At 33.2% G+C, this 27,841-nt stretch overlaps 1 protein-coding gene across 6 annotated transcripts; it reads left to right on the top strand.

Annotated features, from left to right (window-relative positions):
- The first annotated feature begins 30 nt into the window (after positions 1-30).
- On the top strand, positions 31-27,841 carry AP5M1 (adaptor related protein complex 5 mu 1 subunit). 6 transcript variants are annotated; one of them, XM_011385087.2, is made up of 9 exons: positions 31-451; positions 4,453-5,098; positions 9,100-9,327; positions 10,698-10,837; positions 11,824-11,909; positions 12,003-12,121; positions 14,955-15,051; positions 17,250-17,328; positions 27,811-27,841. In XM_011385087.2, the coding sequence occupies exons 1-9, from the start codon at positions 378-380 to the stop codon at positions 27,824-27,826; spliced, it is 1,485 nt and encodes a 494-aa protein (XP_011383389.1). In that variant the 5' UTR covers positions 31-377; the 3' UTR covers positions 27,827-27,841. The 6 variants fall into 6 exon arrangements, 5 of the variants coding, with proteins under 5 accessions (XP_011383389.1, XP_011383380.1, XP_011383392.1 ...); XM_011385078.2 differs by lacking the exon at positions 27,811-27,841 and adding an exon at positions 19,453-22,722; XM_011385098.2 differs by lacking the exon at positions 27,811-27,841 and adding an exon at positions 19,453-22,722 and having other exon boundaries at positions 41-351.

Here is a 27,841-nt window from a genome sequence, read left to right as displayed (position 1 = left end):
TGCGCGCGCCGGGTTGGCTGTCGGGAGGGGCCGACGGGCGAAGCCAGCAGCCGGTGAACCGCTGAGAGGCTCGTCGCTCGGGCGAGTGAGGAACTGTGATCCTTGCGGGCCACCATCCCGGAAGTGGAATTTAAAGGAAGCAAATATTAGGGCTGCTGGGGATAAATAAGTTTCTAGAGATTTTAGATGCGGATGCACAGAACTTTTTGTGATATGTGTTGGCCAGGAGGGACTCTGAGCCCGACCTGTTTGTGGTGGCGCAGAAGTGGCTAAGGATGAGTGAGCTTTGGGGCTTCTAAGAGTCCGTCTGAGAAAGCTGGTCTGCGCTCTTCCTTGTTGGTGGCCTCAGAGGTGAGCTCTTGCGTTAGCGGCGTATCATGGCCCTGCGGGCAGTGTGGCTAATAAGCCACGAACCGGGGACCCCACTTTGTGGCACCGTCAGATTCTCCAGGTAAATGATGAGTCAGAGGGGTGGATGATGTAGCCTAGCTTTGTGATGCAAAGTATCCCTGGTCTGCCACCTTGGGCGAGTTACTTAACCTTTGTTTCATCTGTTTAATGAAAATTTAACAATACTACCTCATAGTGTTGTGAGAATAAAATGAGTCTGTGCCTGGCACATACTAAGTTTCATGTGTTTTCCAGTACAGTATTAGTATTACTGTATCTTAAAATTAACTCCACCTGCTTACGATTGATATGGAGATGATGAAAAAGAAATTTATTGAGCACTACACATGTTTAAATTTTTTCTTTCATTAATAAAAATCATTCAAGGACATTTTTAATTCATTCTTCTGGAAAATCCGTGCTGAGCAGTATCAACGTTATTTTCATTTTATGTTTCATTAGTAGGAAATTTCAGATCGTTTCCTAATTGCCGAAGAAAGATTTTTAAAGTACAAAATTCAATTGTATTCACTTTTTCTTAGATGGTATATATAAGCTGACCTGGTTCCAGTTTTAGAATTTGCCACATTTTATCAAGATACAATCGCTAATTGTAAATGTGGGTGGCATTTGGGGACTCTTTCACCTTTTATTCTCAGTGGCTATTGACAGTTCTTGCCAACAAATTCTTCCCTGATTTAAGCTCAGTGGTGAAGTAGCGTAGCTCTGAATTGAGGTTGAGGCAGATAGAGATAAATGTGATTTTAAATGAAAAGTGGTTGGCGATATGCATGTGAAAAATTCACTCTTTGCAACCTAAAGTTGATGAGGGCATCAGAGTTGGAGTTTACCATTTTCCTCCAGGATACATGACTTACATTTGTTGTTGTACCTCAAGTAAGGAGGTTAATAATATTCTTTAGTATGTTTCATAAGCCTCATTGGTATACCATGGTAGACCAAGTTTTACTTATGTATTCCTTCGAGTATCTTTATATCTGCCATTCTCCCCCACCTCACAGGTAACTCATATTTTTGTTGCTATCCTGTATTCGTGTGTTTGTGTATGCATTTTTCAAATTACATAATTATGCTATAGTCTTCATTCCCTTTTCTTGTCAGATTTGTCAGCAATATTTTTAAGGAACTTTCATGTTACTTCGTGTTCCTATAGAGCAGCACTGTTCAATAAAATTTTCTGCATTGATGGACGTGGAGAATGTTCTAAATTTATGCTGTCACTAGCCACATGTAGCTATTGAGCTTTTGAAATGTGTCTATTGTACCTGAGGAACTCAATTTCGTTTAAGTTTAAATAGCCGCATATGGCTAGTGCCTACTATATTGATCAGTGCAGATCAAGGCCATTACTTCTTACTCTGTAGTACTTCATGATTTACATCCTCCACATTTTACCTGTCCCAGTGATGATATTCCGGATTGCCTCGAACTCTTGCTGAGTTCGCTACTGCTGTAGATATTCTCAGACGATCCTATGCTGATTTTTGACTAAATATTACTTAATAATTAGCTCCAAGGAATACTTTCACCAGTCTACACATTCAGCAGCAGTGAGCAAGAGTTTTTTGCCGGTACAGTATCTTTATTTTCATTGCTTTTCTCCCTGTAGCAGTGATATTTAGCCCTTAGGATTTCCTCTTCTGTAAATTGCCTGTACATATCCTTTATTCATCTTTTCTTTGAGAGTTGCTGGGTTTTTTCCTGTTAATTTGCCAGCGTTTACTATGTATTCTCAATATTAGTCCTATGTCATTTTCAGCTATCACAAATGTTTTCTCTTAATTTATCATTGTCAATCAACTTTGTGTTGCCCTTGGTTAAACAGAAATCACTAATTCTATTGCAAGCAAAGTAGTTAATACTTTGGGAGATTTGTTGAAGTCTTTCCCTACTCTTATTTCCTAAAGATATCTTCCTACATTATCTTCTCTTTATCATTTTATCTGTTATATTTAAGTCTTCTTCTGTAGTCCATCTTTGGATGTGCTGTTAATGAAGGAATCTCATTTTGTTTTTCTCTATACCGTGGGCCAGTTTTCTAACATCATCTTCCAAACTATATGTATTTTCTTAATTGATTTGTTGGGCTATCGATAGTTTATTATGTCTCCCATATAAACATTGGCCTGCCTCAGTTCTATCACTTTGTCTGTTCTTGTACCAATACCATACTGTATGTATATCTCTGTGGCATTGTAGCTTATCTTAGTATCCCATAGAGGTAAGATTTTTTTTCCTGCTTTTAAAAAGCTCCTTGAAGAAGTCATGCTTGTTTTCAGAATTTTTTCCCCACTGTACTCAGAATATTTCAGAAGAAAATTTCAGATATGTTTGGGTGGATATTTCAGCATCTCCATTGAGGCAGCAAGTTGGGTTCAAATAATTTACCAATTCACCAATTTTGTAGTGTTAAGTTTTATTATTTTCAGTTTTTTGACCTCTTGGGGCTGGTGGTATGCACTGGTATCTTATTCACGTATATGCCAAAAGATAATGGCCTTGATTTAATTTTAGAAAGCAAATGATCTTCTCTATATCTAACTTGGTTTAGATTCTGTTTTAAAGATTTGCTAGATAGGTAGTAATAGTATCAGATTAAGTCTGGCTGAGGTTGCTATTGTACCTCATAGTTGTAGGACCGTTTAGGTTTGAATCCTAGTGCAGAAAAGACCTAGAATAAGTCTGAATGGCAGATTGAGTCATCTAACAAAAATGTTTATTGAGCACATATTGAAGCATTATGAAAGGTCCAAGATTAATTTCTTATCTTTACATTGAATCATGAGATTCTTGCACTTAACGAGAATTCTAATCATCCTCGAGATAACTGGTAGATAAGCACTGTACTAGAGTTTAGTCCAAAGTTCTCAACTATTCTTATCCAGAGACTCAGAAAGAAATGGCATTCACCTACTAGTTTATTACAGGAGTGCTAGCTAATTCTTTCCCCTTCTCAATCAAGACAATGCATCAGAATGTGAATTGAATAATTGAGATGCACTAATATATCGATAACTTTGAATACATTATTATTTTTCATTTTTAAGTTTGTTAGTAATCGTCAACATTTTATTAGTAATATTAGTGAAAAAAATTATTTTGGTCAGGTGTGTTTTTGATCCTTGATAAGAATTACTGGTGTGTTCTCTAGCCACCTTTTTATTTTACAAATAAGAAAATAGACTTGGGGAAATTAGATGATTTACACAGAAGTTAATAGCCAATAGATGACTTTGTTATGGACTTTTGAAGTCTCCACTAGAGAGGTAAGTAATAGAGAAAGTACATATTTTTTGAACTAGGAAAATGTAATCTCTCATTTCTGTAAGTGAGCAAAAGCATCTTCTGTTCTCCCACCAAAAAAGGGATGAATGAATAACTTACCATTCAGTCCAGAGCATGCAATAATCTTTAATGCAAACCATTAAAGATTATTCAAATTTTATTATTTTCATTACTTTATAATATATTCCAGGACGTATTTTTGTAGGAGTTGGCAAGAAGACTCAGTGTACCTGTTATTCTCTATGGGTTGAGTAGAATAGAACATTTCTTTTTACAATTGTATCATCTCAACTAGTGAATTCAAAATTGGAGAGGATTAAATTAACCACTTCTTTCGATCCTACTCTACCAGATGGCATCATAAAAAAATTCTTATAGGTGTCTAAAATGTGTCCAGGTATATACTTCTTGCCTACCAAGTGTGAATCTGAGCAGCCAAGAGACTAGGGTTTTGAATTAAAACCATGTGCTCTACCTATTTTAAAAATTAACTAAATTGAATTATTTTTTAGTACTAGGAAATGATACTTTATCATTTGAGATAATACCAAGTATCAACAGTCACTATAGTCAGAACTTAACATGTGATATTTTTTTGGTTGTGGTTTTCGCGAGTGTGTGTATGTATCTGTTAATGTGTTTTTTATTGTTATTTCTGTTTGCCTTGTGTTTTGAGGGGTTCTTTTTGTTTGTTTTTAGATTCTTCTATTTTTATTTGAATGAATCATTTATAATGTTTTTGTTTCCATAATGCAGACGATATCCAACTGTTGAAAAACGAGCCAGAGTCTTCAATGGAGCAAGTTATGTGTCTATCCCTGAAGATGGTCCCTTTCTTAAATCATTACTGTTTGAACTCAGATTATTGGATGAAGATAAGGACTTCATGGAGAGTCGTGATAGCTGTTCACGCATCAATAAAACATCTGTTTATGGACTTCCAGTTGGAGGTGAAGAACTCTGGCCAGTTGTTGCTTTTCTGAAGAATGGCATAGTATATGCTTGTGTTCCACTAGTTGAACAGACTTTATCCCCTCGTCCACCATTAATTAGCATTAGTGCAGTTTCACAAGGCTTCGAACTTCTTTTTGGGATACAGGATTTTCTTTACTCAGGTCAAAAAAATGACACTGAGCTAAATACAAAATTGAGCCAATTGCCTGACTTGCTTTTACAGGCTTGTCCATTTGGAACTTTGTTAGATGCCAACTTACAGCATTCATTGGATAATATTAATTTTGCTTCTGTGACTCATCCACAAAAACAGCCAGCCTGGAAAGCTGGAACATACAAAGGAAAACCACAGGTTTCTATTTCTATTACTGAAAAGGTAAAATCCATGCAATATGATAAACAGGATATAGCAGATACTTGGCAAGTTGTTGGAGCTGTCACTTGCAAGGTGAGCTTTTTCTCAGGTATTTGTATTATCATAACATTTAACTATGAAAAGGAAAACTTGTTAACTTTTATTTTGTATTATATGACATTTTGATTTTTATTATAAACAGCAGTCATCAGATGTTAAGATTCATGTGAAAGTTTGTATGTTACCTTTGTACATTCCTTACAAATTGTATTAGTTATGTATTGCTGCGTAATGAATTGCTTCATTATCCCAACAATGAACATTTATTATCCTCATAGTTTCTGTGGGTCACGACTTCAAGAACAGCTTAGCTGGAACTTCTAGTGTGCAGTCTCTCATGAGTTCACAGTCAAGATTTCAGCCAGAGCAATAGTAGTCAACTGAAGGTTTGATTGGGGCTGGAAGATCTACTTGCAAGGTGGCTTACTCACATGGCTGGTTAACGGTAGGAGGCCTTAGTTCTTTCATGTGGACTTCTTAACATGAGATACTCACAACTGGTGACTGATTTCCTATAGACGAAATGATTAGAGAAACAAAGACAGACACAAAGTACAGGTAAAAGCTGTTCTTTTTATAACCAAGACTAAAGAGCTCAGATAGCATCACTTCTACCATTTTCTGTAGAAGCAGGTCACTAAGTCTGGTCCACATTCAAGAGATCTGGAATTAGGCTTCACCTTAAAAAAAAAAAAGGTAATGTCAAAGAATTTGTGAAAATGTTTTAAAACCACCATACGTATTTTCCTTTTTTTTTTGAGAGGAGGATGAATTGACAAATCTCTAACTTAATATCTAAAACCATTTTGAAGGGCTTTTGTTTTGTTTAAACAAGTCAGTAGATTAATATAGGATTCTCTGGTTTAAGTTAGAAAATGGGAAAAGACAATAGAAATAACAATATAGTTAGCAGTGATCAGTGCCATGTTAAATAATGATCGAAAATAAAAACTCTCCAAGTACAAGTTCTACAAATGCATATTAATATTCTCAGATACCTTTATTTTTCTGGTATCTTTTTCTCTACACTTATGAATATAAACTTTTTATATATCAAATTTAGTGATTAGTAGCTATGTACAAATCCTGTAGATAAAAATAGATTTCAAGAACAGAGAATTGTAACAGTCCTGGCAAACAAATTGGATCTTTTCTTTCCTTTTTAACTTTAAAGTAACCTAAGAGTTGATGTGTCTGTTTTAAACTCACGTCCATCATGATCAAAAATACATTTCAGTTATTAACTTTATTAGAAATAATTATTGTACATAGCTCCAAAATTGAGATGTTAATGGATTATATTATTCATAAGTCTTTAAAGTAGTTGAATTCTCTTTCTTATAAGTTCCGTAAGATAAAAGTAGGAAAATTCGCTATTTCTGGGTTTTTTTCATTCTGTGACAATAAGTAGGGAATATGTTATATATGATTTACTACTAATTAGTATCATGGTATAAATGTCTCAGTTTATTGTTAGGTTGACCCTCGTTTATGACATATGGGAATTTTGGATTGAATCCTGTTCCTAGTCTAATACAAATTATCATGATGGAAAATTTCATCAAAAAACTTTCTTTTAAAAATAAAAACAATGGGTGTGTATCTTCACTCACATGCTAAATGTTTCTTTAAACTTGTTTGTAAATAATATAACTGTTAGCCAAACACTTTTTAAGTATTTTAGGAGCTTAGTATTTTAAAGGAGTTTTATCATGAAGCCTATTGTAAATGGAAATAATTACCTTCATTTTATCTTAGTCCTAGTAGAAAACCTGGTAAACTGAAAGCTAAATGGACTGAAGTTTTAGTCCCCACTCCACCACTAATTCTCTGAGTCTTTGGAAAAGTCACATCTTTTTTTTAATCCTTTGTCATATTTAAAATAGGTAAGTTCCTAAGCCCCTTCCGTTTTTATAATTCCTTGTTAACCAGATTTACATATACTAGATTGGTTTAAAGGGTAGTGCATAGATTTCTTCTAGAATGGATGTTCTCATTCTATAGTGAATGACTGGTGATATGGTACTTTAAATGCCTAGGAAGCGGGTAATTTATTCTTGATTTTCATAACGATTGCAATTTTCTAATCCTTTTGAGTATGTTAGAAGCCACTAAGTATAAACCGAATATTTTGAAATTCTATAGTATTTGCTATTAATATTTGCTTATTTTCTTACCTCCATAAATATCTGTCAAAAAACAAAACTACTTTTGTTCTTGCTAGTTCACGTATAAAGAATGAAGTAGCAGATGGTTTAGAAGTTGAAACACTAAAATATTTTTAAATTTTATAATAAGATTATTTGGCATTTTTATTTTCAAATGTAATTGACATTATTGTAACTCATGAAAAGGCACTAATTTTATATGACATTGTTCATAATGCCTGTCTGCTCTTAAGTGCTTACATTATGAAGCACATATATTCTTGAATTGACACATATGTCAGGCAGTAGATAAAAGAAAGACGTGAAACATTTCATATTAGAATGGAAAACAAAGGTAGGTCTATAATTAGAAAAAGATATCCATTCAGCAAACATTTTTGGAGTGTCTCTTGTGCCTAGCAATGTGTTAGGCACTAGAGAGATGAAGAAAAATATAACAGTTCTTGCTTTCAAAGAACTTACATTATCAAGAGAGAAACAGGCAGAGGCAAATACCTATAGGGGTGAATAGTTATTGTATGAGACAGACTGTGTATATGATGTTGGAACTAACTGCTTGCATTTGGAGCTAAGCATTATACTTGCTGAGTTTCACTAATTTTTAAATTAGTGATCTAGCCAAAAAAAACATATCAATAAGCTGTACGTGGCTCAATTGACTAGTATTAACTGGAGAGTTAATAGAGGTAAACGTCAAGTTAGTTGTGGTAAAAGGAAGAATTCGACTACCCACATACATATGAATAAGGTATATCAGTCTGGTTGGGTGCAAAAGAAGCCACTGTAAGATTTATGGGAATAAGTGTGTTTAATATAGGAATTAGGGCTTACTCAATTTTAAGAAGAGCCGAGAGAATAAAAGTGTGATCCTCTAGCTGCAGCATTTCAGAAACAGTGACTAAATGACTTCAGTCTGGACACTGGAAGGAGATAGAGAAGCCAGGGTTCACAGAGAACTCTAAGAAGCTGCCATGTCAATCTGTTACAGCCTTAAAGCAGTAATTCATGGAAAGGTCTGTGATAGTGCTGCATCTGGCCACCACAGCTTTAGCAGGAGCTCAGTAGAGGTTCGTGAAGCTGTCAGTTCTGGCTTCCACGACCTTCCAAGAATACTTGCTTTCCTTTTCCTTCTACCTTCCTTGTCTATCTTGAGTACCTCTCATTGGCAAACTAACCCAGACCACATAGGAAAGAATATCCTGGGCTTCTCTACATGGCAGAAGTAGGCTGTAGAGGTAACAATTTTTGAACATAGGGCCCCACACAAAGTCTCGAATAAGCTAAGGTTACAAAGAGAAAGATTGTAGCTGAAGGGAATAGCACATATAAAAGCATGGAGGGGTACATAAGACATTATGATTTACTCAGGGAAATTCAAGAATCCAATGTCGACAGCATTTAGTTACCAGGTAGAAAATGGTTAAAGAGGTAGGTACGAGCCCAACAATGAAAGACTTTAAAATTAATACAGTACCAAGAGGAAACTACTGAAAGATCTTGAGCATGGATACAATATAATTAGAATTATGTTTCATTAACATAGCTCAGCATCAATGGAGGATGGATTGTTTAGAGGAAAACAAATCTGTGACAAATTGTAAGGTCCTGTACCAGTGTGTTTGCAATGAGAATGGAGAGAAGTCAGTGGATTTAAAATAGCTTTCTATAAGTTTTAGGTATAAGCAGAGAGCTCTAGGAAGTATCTGAGAGCATGATAGAACTATTAACCAGAACACAGAAAGTAAAGAGAATAATACAGTGAGAGAAAAGTGAGTTAAGTTGTGGAAAATAACTCATAATTTCAGAAAAGCCTTAAGATATATGCTTCTAAGATCTTGCTAAGATCTGTTTCTGTTTGTATTGCAGTGTGATTTAGAAGGAATCATGCCAAATGTTACCATCAGCTTGAGTCTTCCCACCAATGGATCTCCACTTCAAGATATTCTAGTTCATCCTTGTGTGACTTCTCTTGACTCTGCCATTCTGACTTCTAGTAGCGTTGATGCAGTGGATGATTCTGCATTTAGTGGACCTTATAAATTTCCATTCACTCCACCATTAGAGTCATTCAACTTATGCTACTACACTTCCCAGGTAAACAACCTTGGAGAAATTGAGAGTTAGCTAATTTTCATACTTAAGAATTCTATTTTAAGCGAATCATTCATATATTTGGTCCAAACGAGAACTTTTCTTGAGTTATTTATCAGGCAATAATTGATGAATGAAGATGAAGATTCAGCTCTTTGAATAGGATGCCTCTTATCTCTGGAGTCTGAAACAGCATTGACTAGTTTTCAAAGTTATGGGATTTTTTTTTTTTTTTTTAATGTTCCCTGATAAGGAGTCCATGGTATAGGATAAATCCTGGTAATATTTAGTCATGAGCATGTAAAAATACCTATAATCCCAGGCAACTGTGCTTACAAATATATAAATTAATAGCTGTTGCTTATTGAATAACTATGGTGTCAGACATTGTCCTAGGCACTTTATATATTTTTTGTCTAGTACTTTTAACACCCATAAGGTTGGTACTATTAGCCCCATTTTACAAATGAAGAGAGTCTCAGAGAAGTTAAATGACTTGCACAAGGTCATATAACTGATAAGTAGCAGAGCCGAGATTTCAGCCTAAATTTTCCAGACTCCAAAACCCAACATCTTTTCTGCTATACCATTTGTCTCTTGTCCTAATTGTGAATCGGTAGTTTAGGAAAACCTACTCAAGCTAGCTTAAGTAAACGGAATTTATTTTGAGAGTGTAAGAGGCAATCTTATTGTCATACAAGGATAAGAAATGAGACCCAAGATGTACTGTAACTAGAACCAGAAGACTAAAATTAAAATCACTCTGTACTCAAGGTCTACACTGTCTGTCTCTGCTTCTCATACTCCTCTTCTAACTGGCTTTCTGTGCTTGCATGTGACCTACAGCTCTAGGACCTATACTGTGTAAGTAGGTCCTTCCTATTTCTGACTTCACATGTACCAGAAAGAGTGATTAGCTCACCTCAGCCTACAGATTGTCCCCCCTTCAATCAGCTATCGATAACCAATTTAGTAAGCTAGTGCTGAGCTAGGAAGTGGGGATGTCACAAGATACAAATGGGGCAGCAGGAACTATGGGCAGGTGTCAGATCAATATGTCTAGTGCACATCTTATATTGCAGATCATGGAAAACCTGGAGGAAGGGAACCTGGATGAGCAAGAGTAGGAAAAAGAATGTATTGCACGCCTTTTTCTTCTCTGAAAACAAAAAGAGATGGAAGAATCTTTGCCTGTAGAACAAATGTAGCTCCATTATCTATTATCGAAACAACTTGGAGTAATCTATTAGTCATTAAAGACATATCTGTATATAATGACTATATTCTTGCAAGCCTTTTTTCTCAATCACCATTGTTATTTTAGACCCATTAACCTGAGAATTATGTAAAAATTTGTTTATGTTTGTTTCTAGGTTCCTGTCCCACCAATTTTGGGCTTTTATCAAATGAAAGAGGAAGAAATACAACTAAAAATAACAATTAATTTAAAACTTCATGAAAGTGTGAAAAATAATTTTGAATTCTGTGAGGCTCATATACCTTTTTATAATAGGTAAGAATAAAATAACATGACGCCATGATTTCTGCCTGCCTTAGTACATATCCCCTGCCCTATAATAAATTACTTGTATTTTTTACCTTATTTTTATGTTATTCAAATGAATGCTGATTCTGAGCCAAAACATAGTCATAAAAATAATCTCTTTACCTTTAAACATGTCTTTATTTCGCTGGTAAAACTTGCTAGTAAATATAAGCTTAAGCCAGTGTATCTTCCTAGGGGGTTATTTCACTCCTGGCTTTATTTCTAACAGTTTCTCTGTATTCTACATACAAGTCAAGCCCAATAATCAACTACCTGGTGGATTAAGCCATTTATATCATAAGATTTCAATTGATCCTGAACAACTCTGGATTTGGGCCACTGAACCCTGCGCAGTTGAAAATCCACATATAGTACAACCTGAAATTTACTGGATTTTGTTAACCAGTGTCACACACACAAAAAAAATTTTTTTTAATTTAAAAGAAGAAAATCCACATATAACTTTTGGCTCCGCAAAAACCTAACTACAGTTGGCCTTTCACATCTATGAACTGGACTGATAAAGTTGACCTTTGAACGACACGGGTTTGAACTATGTAGAGACCTGTGTCGTTCAAGGGTCAACTGTACTTCCTCATCAATTCTTTTAAATTTGTTCTACAGCGTTCTATTCGTAGGATATCTAAATATGTAGTAAAATCATAGTTTTAATGTTATGTCAGTCCATTGTGTTAATACATTCTATGTAAGTTTATAGTTGTCTTTAGAATTAATAATGAATTGTAGATCGTCACCAAAAATATCTATTATGTTTCTGGTGTTTTTCAAGATACAATGTTTGTTACTTATTCTCTGTTCTACAAACTTGAATATAGATATGTTTTTATGCTGTCCTTGTATTAAGTAACAGTAGCAAGATTTACTTAAATTTCTTAAAACTGTTATATCTGTCCTCATTACTTCTCTTTGTTGTGTCCTTTTTTTTTGTAAAGAGGTCCAATCACACATGTGGAATACAAAGTTAGTTTTGGCCAGCTTGAAGTATTTCGAGAGAAAAGCTTATTGATCTGGAATATTGGTGAGCCAGGTTTTGTTTATTAATTATTTTTCTTTCATTTGCTGTAGGATCTACTTAATTTAGAATATTTGATTGGTGTATTTGTGTTTTTAGGACAGAAGTTCCCCAAATCAATGGAAATCAGTCTTTCTGGAACTATAACTTTTGGAGCCAAGAGCCATGAGAAGGAGCCATTTGACCACATTTGCATTGGAGGTACAGCATACTTAAAGGTAAATATGTTTGTATGGCTCACTACATTAGAAACATTTCTATTGTTTCTAAATTGCATATATCTAATTGACTTTTTAAAGTTTTCTAGCCATTTTTTTAAGTTCTATTATGTCTATGCAAAGTTTTTTTAAAATTTTTGTGAGATTCTTTTTTAGTATTAGTCACTTTCTATTTCACTTAATACTTACAAATATTGAAAATGAAACTGTTAAGTACAGCCTAAACACTTCAACTTAATCTAGTTCTACCCAGCTCTAGTTATCACATTTGAGATTTGTATATAAAAATATGTATGATGTAGTCCTTGCTCTCTAGGGATCTTTCAATGATCAGTGTCAATAATTAATCAATGCTAACTGCTTTTGGTGTTTCAAGGAAAGTGTTGCAGTAGAAGTGGAGTTTAAGCAAAACTCTGAGGGCCAGATAAACATAACTATGAAGCTTTGAAGAGTGACTAACATTTGCATAGGTAAAGAGATAATTTAAAGGAGTGACAGATAGCAAGGCATGCTTAGGAATCAGTGCTGGAAATAGTAACACATAAGGCTGGATAAGTGATCTAAGTGTGGATTTTAGATTGTTTGAATCTCACTTTTATTCCTTTGTTACAAAATGTTACACTTTTTTGGGGTACGGGAGTGGTCTTTCAGAAAGCAATACTTTATGAAGTTCGGTCTAGAATGAATGTGAGGAAGATGAGTTAAAAAACTAGAGACAAAGAAAGTATTTTAGCTATATTAGAATTCCAGATGAAAGGTAATAAGTTAAAGATAATGAGCTAGTATAGTGTCACAAAAAGAGAAACGAAGGGAATAAAAGGAAGAGAATGCTATAAGAGTTGTACTAAAGATAAAGCCTTGGTCACTAATTAAATATAAAGATAAGAAATAGTTTTTAAGTCAAAGATGGTGTTATTAAAAATATATATATAACTTAAACCAGACTGGAAGCCCCAAGAGGGCAGACCATGTGAGTCTCATTCATTGTTTTACTACCAACATCTAGTCTAGTACCTAGCACATAAATATTTGCCGAATGGATTGATATACTTAGAAAAAATTATTGATATGGAGAAAGGAGGGAGTGGGCTTCATATCACTTATGTTGCTGGTAAAATAACATCCCAATATAAGTGTCCAGTAGGTAGCTAAAAACCCGGAGCTTGATTCTGAAGAGAGAGCTCAACTATGTATAGGATTTATGGGTTATCCATGGAGAAGAAATAGTTGAGTCAGTGGAAATGAATAATCAGGAAAAGATAAGAGAAAATAAGGAGGAAGATTCAGAAGAACCAATGAAGGAAATTGAAGGAGCGATCAAAAAGGTAGCAAGAAATCCTAAATAAGATGGTATCAAATTAAAGAAAAAAGATCAAAATCTATCCATAAAAGCAATTAGGGGAAATGGTAGTGAAGTCAGAAGTATGCTAGCGATATTCACTTCTTCTGTCTTGGCTTCAACAATGTCCACAAGATTTGTTTCAAGGATTATTATAAAAATTTCTACTTCCAGATGTTTTTCAGAAAAAAAATGTGGGATGTTAGTACACTGTATGTCTTTCAGTAGTAGAGATTATGATTTTTCTATTCATTTCTAGCACTTAACCAGTTATAGTTTAGTCAAAAGCATGTACCACATATTTGTGTTCACTCACTAGATTTATTTTTATAATATTTAGTTGTGTGGAAATCATCCTTTATGTAACTTCCAGCATCTACATAAGCAAGCAGTTACACCAAAAAAGCAAGCAAGAGCCCTTTACTATTCGAGGTAATTTGAATTGCAGCAAGAAAAAAATTGCAAAGATCTGAAAATTACATTCCTTGCAAATGATCATCAGTTTGGCAATCAAAAGGAGAAAGTTAGGAAACAGGGAAAAATTAGCAGGGAAGGGAGATGGAAGAAAAAAATATATAGAAAAGGTATCGAGATGCTGCAAAATCAGGAGCTTTTAGCAGCAAAGATGAAGAGAACCAGAGCAAAAGGAGACTGGAGCTCTGTAAGATACAGACCTTTCATAGTTAAAGTGAATATTATTCTGACTCAGAGGCACTCAGTACCATGCCTTCAGAGAAGGTACTGATGTTCCTGTCTACTATAGTACAACATAATAATTGGCATTTATACTGATGATGCCACATTATCAATTAAATCCCAGAAACAATGGATTATATTTTAGAAAGGTTTTATAGGTGAGAGATAGGGTGATTTCTAAGCTTAGTTCTGTTAAAGTTGAATTTCAGTTTTGTGGAAAATTAAAGTAGAGCATCTCATTCCTTCTAAACACCAGAATAAACTGGCATTTCGGTTTTAGTAATTGCATTCTTGTGTTTTAATAAGTGATGCATACATTTCTGCCTATAGAAGAATTATGATCTGAAACATCACAATCACAAAGCCTTAGAGATAGAAGAAAATATCAGAACACCAAACACGATAGGGGAAAGAGCATCAGCTTTTGTAGTCAGTCATATCTGAGTTACAGCTGCCAGCTCTGCTACTTACATGTTGGGATGCTAATTGCTTCTGTCTCTGTTTGGAAAATAGGGATACCTTGCAGTATGGATTAGAGTTCATATTAGTGAAGTGTCTGGTATGTGTTAAGCATATAATAATGGCAAACTCGCAAAGAAACAGCCCTAATGCAAAAGGGAAATGGTACATGTATATGTACACATCTACATGCATACACACAATATTCAGGTTTAATGTTTGTGATTTTAATTTTTTAAACTGTGTGAATTAAATTCCTAAAACTATGTTGAGGAAAAAAGTGAGACTATTATTTTTACCAAAGAATCACCTTAATTTGGTACATTTCTTTTTTTCTAGCTTCATTTTAGGATCTTAGATTACACACTTACTGGGTGTTATGCGGATCAACATTCAGTTCAAGTTTTTACATCAGGAAAACCAAAAATAAGTACATGTAAGTTGCACAGATTCAAACCAACTTGAGGGAATGAAAATGGTGTCACACAGTTATTACATAAAGTAAAATTAAAGTGTAACAGAAAGAGATCTGAGAATAATCCCAATTATAAAAATTCTGGCCTGAATCTATTCTTTGTGTAAAATTGTATCTTGTTTATTAAATTGTCTGAATGAGCAGGGATTGACATAGAGGTGGGCTTTAGAATAAAGTTGTATTTGTGTTCTGTTTATAATGTTTACTTTTATTAAGAGGCTGTTCACAGGCGCTTTGACAAAAGATTTGAGTCTGGCTCAGACAATTCATTATCTGTAATTTTAGGCAAATTAGAGACCTCAAAGTTTTAATTTCCTCATCTATAAAATGGAAATTATAGTATTATTTACATCAGGATTGTTATGAAGTTTAAATAAAATTATATCAACCAAGTACTTAGCATGTCGCTTAGCATGTAGTATGGATTCAATAGATTTTAAATATGATTTTTTAAAATTTTAAGTATTTCTAGCAAATGTTGTAGTCAATGAACATTACTTAGTACTCTCTCTATTTTACTAATAGGAAAGCAATAGAAAGAAGGTTTCCTGCCTTTGGTGTGTTTGTTGGTTATAAAAAGAATATGTATATAGTGTACATGAAATATAGGGAGACAAAAAGCAATTTGTAAATGAATTAAAAATTATTTAATTTAGATCAAATGCATACACGTAGCATAGAACAGAAAAGTAGCTAGAATGAGGTAGAGTTAGCTAAACATAAGTAGAACTCTTGCCTCGAATTAAGGAGAATAAACTATTATATTTAGGTAAGAATTTCTTAAAGATTAGGGTCCTTAAAATAGGAAAGATAGGGCAGGACTTTTTACTTGAAAGTTTCAAAACAATTATAGAACTCAGAACTACAGAATTCTAAGTAATTACTTGTAAAGAGCAGTAATAAATTCTTTGTAGTATAATAAACCATATTCTTTACATCTGTAGGCTTTCCCTGTATTTTCTGCTACATTGTTTTTTGGTCGTTTTTTAAAGAAATGCATATATATGGGATAGTATTCATAATGCATTTTTTTTATTAAGGCATAACGTAATTACATCAGTTTGGACAAACCAATGGTTTTGTCTAAATGTAAACAAACCAATATTTTAGGTTTTATCTATAGGATACCGAACATAAAATGTTAATTTAAATAATAATAGCTAACATTTATTGCTTACTATGTGCCAAGCACAGTTCTAAGTATTTTATGTGTGTTAACTCATTAATCCTCACAGCACCCTGTCAAGTGTTGTTATCTCCATTTTACAGATGTAGATAGATGCTGACAGAACAGAGAGATTACGGTCCCAAAATTAATAAATGGCAGAACTGAGAATCAAACCCAAGTAGTCTGGCTCTGGGGCCTGGCCACTTAACCAATATGCTGTGTTGCCTCTCAAGGTTACTAAGTTTCCAAACTGAAAGCAATAAAATAAAAAAGATAAGATAATATATCCTACCTATATCCTTTTCATTATGAAGAAGGGCATGAAGAAGAATGGTAGAAAAGGCAGAACTGAATATTTAGTGATGTATGTAATAATAAGAATTCACATGTGACTAGTTCCAAATGAGCATTATCTCAATTTTACATATCAGAAAACTTCAAAGAGATTATCATTTGTCCAAAGCTACAAAGCTATTAAGACAAAAAGCTTAAATTTGATCAGAACTATCAGAAACTATTGAAGCAATCTTTTTAAAACATTATTAGGAAGTTGGCTGTTTATTTCTGTCTCTGAAACTTTGAATGAATAGAGAATAACAAGATCAGAATCAGGACCATTGCAAAGAGGTTACTAGAGAGAAAACAATAAAAAATGTTTTTATATTGTAGTTGTAGTTGAAGTAATGGTCCACAAGAAACAAAATTTAGGGAAAATGTGAGAAAAATAATTAGGCAAAAAAAAATTTGGCATAAGTGAGGGATATTGGCATAAACGTGGCATAAATAAGCTTAAAGATAGGTTATTTAAATATTTAATAAACCCATATTTTTCAAGTAAGAGTTACAAGCCAAAAGTCAAAGTAAAATGAATATTTCAAAATATTGCCTGCCTTGAAAAAATTATTGTTCCACAATTTTAAATATCATGACTTGGCTGTCTTATTGAATTTTTGTCAAGATGATACAGTCTTATCATTTTTTTTTTTTTCAGATCGGAAACTAATTTCTTCTGACTATTACATCTGGAATTCTAAAGCTCCTGCTCCAGTAACATATGGATCATTATTACTGTAATTATTTCACATTTAAACATGATTTATACAATAGTAGCATATCTTAAATCATAATCTTAGTATGTGTGCATAGTACTTATGTGTGAAAAAATTATTGAATGATTTAATTATAAAAACAATCTTGTTTGATGTTTTTAGTCTAACACAGTTTGAAAAAATATTTTAAAAACTGATGTCTCCAATTTCGTTATCCTTTGATTTTACTCAAGTACTATTCAGAGCATAAAACAGTAGTGAGTGAGTCACTTTAGGCTTATTTTAGACTAGTCTTGAGTCATCTTGCCACACATATTCCTTCCTGTGCCTGTGGCAGACCTGGCTAATCTATCATAGCCCTCTCTCTTTCTCTGAGCCTTCCTGGATACAGGCTCAGGCTCCTCTTCAGTACAGAGCTGCAGGCAGCCACTCCTGATGGATTGTAGATGATGTGCAAAAAAACTACTTACTCTTCCAAACCTGAGTTCTAAGTTCCTAGTACATTGTGTTGTTTCAGAATACCAGAGACCACATTAGAACAACTGTAAATCTCTTGGAAAAAAAGCCAGTGAAAACAAAGGAAAATTGTTTAAATAGTAACCTGTTCTTAAACAGAGCTATCCTATTGACTAATAAGGAATCTGCATAATTCTACTTAAGGTGTTTATCTCTGTTCTAGAGTAACTTTTCTTGTAAACTTATTAATCTGCTACAATAACATTTTGCTTAGGGTGTCAGCAAGAATGCTAAGAGGGGTGGGATAACTTCAGAAGATGAGCATAATGTTTTGTGATCACAATGTCCGCAGCCAAATTTTTAAAGATAAATGTGGGTATAATGTTTTTTTCATGTTCTATTATATTAAAATTCACTAATGAATGAATTCAGATAAAAATTCAAAAGCCATTCTGTGGAGAGTATCATTTAATTTTATTTTAGTAGCATATTTCAATCTTAATCTCATGTAGCATATTTTCTTTAAATTTGTCACTCTCACTTTCTTGTGAGCATTCTTTTGGTTTTCTCAGGAACCATCTTGTCATAGTCTTTATTCTCTTTACCTGTCTTTACAATTGTATGTCTCATTCTGCTTTCAAACCAGTTCACTGTCAAGTTGGATTTTAAGTGACCCTTCATGAAAAGATGAAATCTCAAGATCCTCAAAACTTAATCCATATCATTTATTTTTACAGAACAGAAGTAGAAGTATTATAAAAAATACATTACAGATTAATATTCAATCAAACTATATCTTGGTTTTTATTTTTTAATGAGTCTCCTAAAGAAAAGTTGAGAAAAAGCTGCTAAGTCTTTCGAAGAGAGCTGTGATAGTTTGAAAGGATATTGCATATAAATTTAGGATTTGAAATATGATATTTTAATTAAGATCAGTTCTACTCATTACAAACTCTTTTTCTGCAAGGCATTTTCGTGGCACAATGTTCTCTGTTCAGAATTATCCCAAATAATAAAGGAAATAGAATAATTGCCTGACCAGGACTTTAACTTATTATTCTAGCCTAATCATAGTAAAAAACTTTCCTTTTGAAAAAATAAAAAAACTATTTCCCTTAAGCTTTTGATCTTCCTTAAACTCAAGGAAAGCTTAACATTTAACTGACGTTAAAATTAATGAAACCGTTTGGACATCTCGATTGTATAATGTTTAGCAAAGCACACTAACGTAAGCAAGAGGCATTTATCTAGTGAGTAGGCAAAGATTCAGTATAATGATCCCCAAAGGAAAACTTTATAGGCAATCAGAGAAACCAGTGAATCTTTGACTTGACATTTCTAGAAACCTAAAGAAAATCTAGGAATACTGGAAAAGTGTAGGGCAACGTGATGCCATCTATTGCCGTTTTATTCTAACATAACACTACAGAACTAAAATCAACTCATGTTTTCATCCTGTTGAGATCAGCTGGACACACTGTGATGCTTTTGATTTTGTCTAGAAACCTGTCACTTCAGGATAATTTCTGAAGACAAAGTCTGTTTCCCGTTTGGTAGGTGACCTGTTTAATGTTTTCCCTGTGTCTGGGAACTCCTTAGTGTAATTAGCGACCTTTGAACTCCACAACTAATCCTGAGCTATTTTGTATTCCTTACTCATCTTTAAGGCTGGACCTTTCTTTTCTTCAGAGTCCGCTGCCACAATTAAAGAAGAAACAGCTGCATTTCAAAGGGATTCCGATTCCAGAAGCTTAATCGTGATTGACATGTTCTTATTCTAAGCTATAAGACACTATAAGAGTTCTTTCTTGGGTTAAAACTTCAATCATTTTCTAAAAAATTATCTCACTATGGATTTTATTCATTTTCTTTGATAACTATTCTTTGCATTTTTTTAACTTGAAAGATGCTTTGCGTTTGCAGTGAATATGTGCACCTACTTCCAGTTAAAGATTTGGATACTGTCAGACCTACTCTAGATGCAAAATTGCTAAATTAAATTCTCTTTTGGTGCCAAAATATGATTATGAAATCTGATGTCTATCATATGGGTAATTATTCTTCAGTAGACCCAAAAGATACAAAACACATTAAGTTTCTGGAAACATACTCCAGAAAAGATGGTCCATGATTTTGGTAAAACTTTTCTTTTCTTCAATTTTTACTAAACAATATTTTTAAAACTTTTTAAAGCCAGCAAATACCCTTACAGTGTAAGGTAATACCTTTACAGTAGTGGGCATTTTTTACTTTATAAATAATGTATTCAAATGTCAAGTTTGAATTAAATAACCTTGGAGGATTATTTGTTCAAAAAATTTTTTTGCCTAAACATTAGTCTGTCTCAAAATTTAACTTTTTTACACCAATTCAGTATTTCTAATTAGTTAAAATTATTGATTTTGTATGATTTAAGATCTTTCAAAGCACAATTTTCTACATAATAACTAAATTTTTTAAAATTTATTTTTATAGTATTTCAGACTACTTTTTATAGATATTCATAAACTCCTGCACCACCCCTAGGAGGTAGGTAGGTCGAGTTTTCATCTAGAGCCTCTTCGGGGACGGGGACGGCTGCCACAGCAGAATGGTGGTTTCTAAGACAAAGGTCAGAAAAGGGATGTTAATAAACAGTCCTCAGGTTTAAGGGACTTTTTTAGGATTACATCTTAAATTCCAACAAATCAGATTTAGGAGTTACTGAAAGTGAAATTGATCCATCCCTCATCCAAACTTTGCAATACTTTCCTGTTCTGACATCATTTAGATAGTTAGCTGTATTATCAGATTAGAAACCATTGTACCAGGCTGGTGAAAGGAAAAGGAGGCAAAAAGCTAAACATGGGATGAATTCTGAACCTTTTAACCTGGCTGAAGTACGTTGGTCCCTGTTATGCAAATACCTTCAATCCTCTGCTAAGTTCAGTGGAAATAATTTTCTTGAATGACAGGTTTATTCAGCAAGGATTCAGTTGGTGATTAATCCCCCTTTGATCTAGGGTATTTCACTTAACTACCAGTTACCTCGTTCTGACAAAGTGCAACTGAGATTAGGGAGATCACTAGAACACTACCAGGGTGTGCGTTTATTCTCTCTAACCTTTTAAAGCAAGGGCCAAGAATGCAATTTATTTTCAGTATTTGAAGATGTAAAGTCCTGTCTGTTAAGTTAGAAAGTCAATTGAATACCAAATGAAGTTTATTTCTTACGTAATAGAACAAACATTTCTTTTTGCTTTGCTTAACAATGATTTTAGGAAACAGGCTTTGAAGGAAGAAGAAACAAAAAGACTACATTCTAAGTATTTTGTCTAGTTTTGTTTCATGTAGTATATAGAGTATATACTTATTGGCCTTGAGATAACCTGAAAATCAAAGTGGTGGCTACCAACTTAGGTTAAGAAGATGCTGCTATTTGATTAAACTGCATGGTTTCTTCCACCCCCACCCCAACCCCCCATTAAAAAAAATGTCATGCTATGTGGTAAAGAAATCCAGTTAGGGAGAACACAATACACAATTACTCAAGACTTCTGATTTCAAAGATTTATTTGTTGACTTCATCTTTTCTTGTGGAAAAGGACTTGTTATGTTCCCATCATAAGAATAATTGCATTTATTTTCAGAATGAAGATATTTCATAAAGGTAAATGAGGCCATTAAAAAAATACTTTCTAAGTAATTACAATCTCAAAATAACCATTTTCACAGTATTGTTTGCTGTTTTTTCTCTCTTTTTTTTTTTTCATTTAACTGGATACCTCTTCTTCTACAGCTTTAAACTTTGAAATATTCTATGGAATTTTGCACAATGAGAATAAATTTTTAAGATATGTTTCATGCTAGGTTTCTCAAAAAAATTCAGTTTTAAAAACATCAATATCAATGTCAATATTTATCTTTTAAAATATCAAATTTGGGGGGATATATTTCTCACATACGTTTCAAGATCCTTAAGAAACTGCTTTGTAACAAAATTTGTTTTTAAGTTAAATTATTATAGACAAAGCATTTTTAAATGTTTTATAATTGTTCATTCTAGTAGCAGTTTGTAATATAAGCTGTGTATTTACATAATTATACGTTTTTTTGGCTCAAACATTTTGTGACCTAATTTCTAAATTGAAACAATAACTCAAGTGCATGTCTAACTTACCATGGTACCAAACCAGTCTCTCTAGTTTCAATTTAGTAACTTGTTTGCATATATCTTTTGATAGCAAGTTACTTAACCACAGTAAAATTGAGGTTCAGAGAAAATATAAGGTGAAAGGCAGGATTCCCTGCCTATGTTGCTAAGAAACTGGTATTGTTAACAATTCACTACTCTATTCAGTAAATATTTAGTTAATAAAATGTTGCAATATATTTTGAAATATGCCATCAGAGAAAGAATTTATATAAAATGTGTGTATATTTATGTAGTGTATATATGTTAGTGAGTGTGACTTAGTGGATTTCTCCATGAAATATTTAGTATCATGTCAGAGGAAGAAGAATAAAGTCAAATATTCGAATATCTTCCCCCCAAATACAATATTAGTTAATAGTAATGAAGAGGTTCATTAAAATGAAAATTTCCAAAGAACTCATAAGATCACTTTTACAAAATGATTAATATTCTTATGAGCTGAAGCCTTTCAACTAGCTTCTAATTTTTTTCATCAACTTTTATGGATATAATAATATTGTCCATATATAGCATGGAGCAATTCAAGGCCTTATCTGTATTACTAGTTTACTGTCTTGTAAGCAGGTTACTCTGAGGTCCAGGTTGATTTCTCTAAGGCCATGGCTAATCTGCCTGATTGTTGGCAATGTGATGGTAATGTATGATGTACAGCATTTACAGATTGACGGATGCCCTGGAATGGAAACCACCTGTTGAGTTGTTTTTCCAGTAGGACATGTGAAAATTTGTGTATTTGGTAACCTATTAAACATTTAAAAGTCAAACTGTGTTTCTATCAGATGTCTTTTTAAGTGATAGTTTATGTTAAAAATTCGTTTAGATAACACATTTCTAATAATAAAAATGAAAATTTTTATCTCGTAAAATTTTTACTTTTTCCTTCAAGGTACTTGAGTGCCCTCTGCAGGTTATAAAGAGATAATTAATTATTTTATTTTTAAACCCCGTGACTTCCCTTTTAGAAGCATAACCAGCGTAAATGTGATCTATTTTATTTATGATGTTAACTTTGTTAATTTGCCAGCAATTGGAAGAAGAGTTTCTTTTTCTTGCCTGTTTTATAGTTGTGTTTAGTGTAAAGAATGTAATACCATTGAATTCAAAACACTTAGCTGGGGCTCTTTAACAGTTGCAATTATACACATTAGAATTAATACACAGTCCCTCAGAGAAAGGAGATAAGGAAAACATCTATTTTGAAATGTATTGAAGGTGTGGAGAATAACTTATTTCCCATAACATTTTTAGAATGTTATACATTTGAAATAAGCCTTTTTCAATATGCATCTTGTAAAATTTTTAAATTGCATAAGAGTTTTATTTCTTGATCTTGTTGATGAATGATGATTATGTTCAAGCTATAAAACAAGTCTTAGAATTTAAACAAAATTAGGATTGAACAAATAATGCTTTGGTATTGTTGCATAGGTCAACTGACTAAAAAGAGTATTTCTATTTGAAGAGCAAAAGGCAAAGGTTTTACATCTGAGTCACTCATTTCAATGTACCCATATTTCTCAATGGATATAACAGATTAGTTTCTAAAGGATATCAGAGTTCACTTTCTGCATATAAAATTATGGAACTGGAGCACCAGCAGCACTTCTGATTCACTTAAAGCTTCCAGTGGGACTAAATATGATGAGAACAAGAGGAGTGACTAGATCAAATTACTAGAAATAGATTTTTTTTGCAAGCAACATAATGATCCTGATCATCAACCTTGAAAAAGTAAATTAGAACAAGCAAATTGCAGTTGAAAAATTCTTTCAGCACTCGGCTGTTGCTACTCAGCCAGAGGCAAGGGAAAAATGCACTGTTTTGCATTAACAAAGGAAACATTATTAAAGCGAATGTTTACATTGTGTTTATTGAAGTGTTCAAAGAATATTTGCATCTTCAACCTGCTGTTCTCCCTACTATTACAGTGCATGAGTGATAATAAAAAGTCATTTATACATTATAGAAAAATAACTTGTTTCTGAACTATCTTCAAAATATTTAAGTATCAGACTTAATACTTTCTTAAAGATTTTTGTCTCTAGGAAATGTATCCCCTAAAAAAGACTCATTTGCTTGAATATAACTTACAATTATTCCCAAGTGCTTTATGTAACTTTCATCCTAGAAACTACAACATATAAGAAATAAGCTAAAAATCAAACAAAAAAAAATAATTGTGAAATTACTGGTGAGTTTGTAATTAAATATATAATATATTCATTTGAGAAATAACTTGATAATTGAGAGCTTTTGTGAGCTATCATTATCTTGAACTACATAAAAACTAAATTGAGAATAGACAAAACAATTGAAAACAGGCATGCCAATGTGTCATTAAAAATTTAATAAGTGTTACATGTACTAGTAAAATAAGGGGAAAGTCCATAATTAAAAATTCAGAAGGAACTTTAGCTTTCACCTGTCTGAAATGGACAATTAAAATCACCTTTATATTTTAGAAGTGGGGGAAGCATGGTATTTAACAGGAATTAAAATACCATATTTTCTTGGTCTCTTATCAGGTGTTATTGAATACAATTCAGTATTCAGTACTTGCTTATGGATTAACTAATTTTTGAAGAACTTTTATTAGTTTCACCAATAGGACAAGTTGTCCATCTTCCACATTTCAGCCTAAAAATCTTACCTGTCACAGTTAGCAAAGATTATTAGCCCATGCTATAGGCCCTTGAGAACCTCTTAGCTAGATATTTTATTATTTATCATTTTTATAATTTACAGAGCAGCATGCATTTATTAAAGTCCAAAAAGAATTGATAACATTATTTAAAAGTTACGATTGACTATATACAGATATATGTAATGAATATTTGACATTTTCCTAAGGAACGTCAATCTTTGTTCATAATCTAAAAAAAAAAATTTGTTTTGAATATAAAATAAAGCAAATGCTAAGACTTTCACTCTCCTTTTGCTAAGAAGTAACCAGAAGTGGTTAGTAATGCTTATAGCTTGCTAACTAATAGTAGCAAGAGGACTTTCTAACTAATGAGAATATTAGCAGCTTCATGCCCATAATATGTATTTCCCTTATATATGTTAAAATAGTAAGTGCCATTTAATATTAAGGGCCTAAACAATTAAACATAAGGTATAATTTGGAATTAGAAACTGCTGAGTAATCTAGTTGACACGGAGAGCTTAATTTGTCAATAAAAACTCATCATTGATATTAAACTTTTATTGTGCTATTATATGCCACTCCAGAACTAAACAAAAAGACAAAAAATAGTACCTGATTTTGAATGGTATAACTCCAGCAATTTATTAGTATTATAATATGGGAGACTACATTGTTAATACAGAAATTGTCCAAAGAGGTGATGGTTAAAGTTCACTAGCCAAAAGAAAGAAGGGCAACATCTATCTCTGTAGGTCTATCTGACAAGCAGAATCCCAGAAACCTGAACATCTAATATGGTAAGAATATGTATGCAAGGGAATATTTTTTGCTTCCAAATGTTTAAACTTTGGATATGTAAATAAATATAAATTCCTAAGGAAAGTAATTAATTTCTAGCCTATTATACACACAAATGTGAAAGCACTCCTACATACTAAACATACACTCCCAACTGTCTCCCCCTTCTAACTCTCTTCCTTGCTCACTTTGAGTGCATGTTTACATGTGTGAGTATGAGATTTTCCTCTGCATTATGAATGAAGAAAATATGAAGTATATATAAATAGGATTATGAGGAAAGCATGTAAAGAATTGTCATATACTCTATTAATATGCTAATATGTATTATACTGAGTCAATTGATAAGCTAAATTTTTGTTTAAGATAGTTCACATATGGAACTTCTACTTCAGAACACATTCTTAGCCTTGTTTCAGTTGAATATGTATATATGTGCACATACGTGTGTATAAAATGAAAAATACAAGTTCTAGAGCATTGGTTTCATGTTTGCAAATCTTTCCCCCTACCTCCTACACCGACATTTTTAACTTTTTGAGGACAATGACATTCATCTTCGCAACTTTGTATTCCCAATGCCACCAGAAACACAAAAGCAGCTTAGTCTCGATTCAGTAAAGTAGCAAAATGTTAAATACATGAGAAAGAGGGTTGTTCTCCCACCTAAAACAAATCAATGATGTTTGAGTGATTGTTTTGCATGTGTGTATAAAAAGTCTATGGTGCAAACAGTGGTTCAGTCCACATTCAGCACAGGTGATTTCAACCCTGTGATATCTCTGGCACTATTCAGAGAATTTGTCACTATTTATGACACTGCTCTTCAGACACACTGTGCATAGCTTTGGTTCAGTCTGTCAGTCTAGCAACAGCTGAGGCCTGCAGTTGCTGTCTGTCATAGGACACATTCTTTGCAGTTATGCTTCAGTGAACCTTAAAGCATTTGGCACTCCCATCTTAGAAATTCCCTTCTGGAACTCACTCTACAATGGCTTTGTGAGCTCCCCACTATTCACCAGAGTCAATCCTGACTTTGGTTGGTATAATATGACCTGATATGACTCCCCTCACTCTATAAGCCACAGCTTTCAGTGATTCTCATATACTGATAAAACAAGTTACCAGTGTCCAAGAATTTTAAGTGACTATTTTGAACATTTCCATTATAATATGGGAGACTCCATTAACCATAGGCAGAGTGGTATAAAGGAAATACACAGCCTTTGAAGTCATACAGGCCTTGTTTCAAATCCCAGCTCTGCTATTTACGAGCTAGGTGGCTCAGGAAAAATTACTTAACCTCTCTGGTCTTCATTTTACTTCTAGCTTCATAGGGTTATTGTGAGTATTGAATGATACCAAGTTCTGGTATTCAACCAATATTCATTCCCTTCTACATCAAAGTTCAAGAATGATCTTTTCATGTTCTGTCTATAATTAGACAGTTATGCCTTCAGGTTATTAAAATTATATGAATTATCCCTTTCAGCTTGGTTTTGAATGTTTAGCTGTATATTATATCGCAGAAATGCCTACTCTGTTGCTTGAATGGGTCCTGGGAGCTAATAAAATGGCTGTAGAATTGAGTGGATGTAAGCCTTTTATAAAAGTTTACTAAAGTTTAACAATTCATTATTCATAGAAAGACATTTACTCATAATTCGTACAAGGTTTGAAAAAAATAGTGATATTCTGCCAAAAGCGGGATTGAACAAAAATAAAATTCATCCACAGGAACATTGAACAAATGCATTAATAACCCACAAACTATTAATGGAGCTCAATTAACTTCTGTAAAGCTTTTCTTTATATTCAAGATATGGTCTGCATCATTCATAACTATTTGCTACAAGTAGAAATCATTTCTTCATAAGATAAACCACTGATTAAACCTGAGTTTTGATGTCCAGTAAGGAAATGAACACATTCAGAATATTCTGACATGTTTATTATGCAACATACTGTATAGGCTCTAGGAAGAAATGTAAAGATTAAGTGCTTGCTTTCCCTGAATTTACAATCTGAAAGATATAGAAATGCTTTAAGTACCAGCTGTTATCTCTTGAATTTTCTTGAAATATTTTTTCTAAAAATAATAGAAAAATATTGATTTATTTGACAACATAGTTTTAAATGTCAGATTGCTTGATTTATTGATTTAATATAACAATATTTAAGTAGTCAAACAGCTTCCTAGAAATCTGAAGTTTCAGACCAAAGAATCTTAAGTCTTAATAATGATAAAAAGCTGAAAATGATTTGTTCTCTTCTCATAGAAAAAGGACATTTTGTTTTGTTTTATTCTACCAGCTCTTTTGCCAAAATTGGCTTTATTGAGTAAAGTACTTAAAGCTGCAGCTGCAGTTTTCTAATAACAGAGGGCATATTCCTTCGTCTTCCCCAGGGCTGAGCCTCTCTGACCCTCAGAAAACTCC

This window comes from Pteropus vampyrus, unplaced genomic scaffold (assembly GCF_000151845.1).
Source record: "Pteropus vampyrus isolate Shadow unplaced genomic scaffold, Pvam_2.0 Scaffold15, whole genome shotgun sequence".
Lineage (NCBI taxonomy): Eukaryota > Metazoa > Chordata > Mammalia > Chiroptera > Pteropodidae > Pteropus > Pteropus vampyrus.
This window is presented reverse-complemented; position numbering and strand designations above follow the sequence as displayed.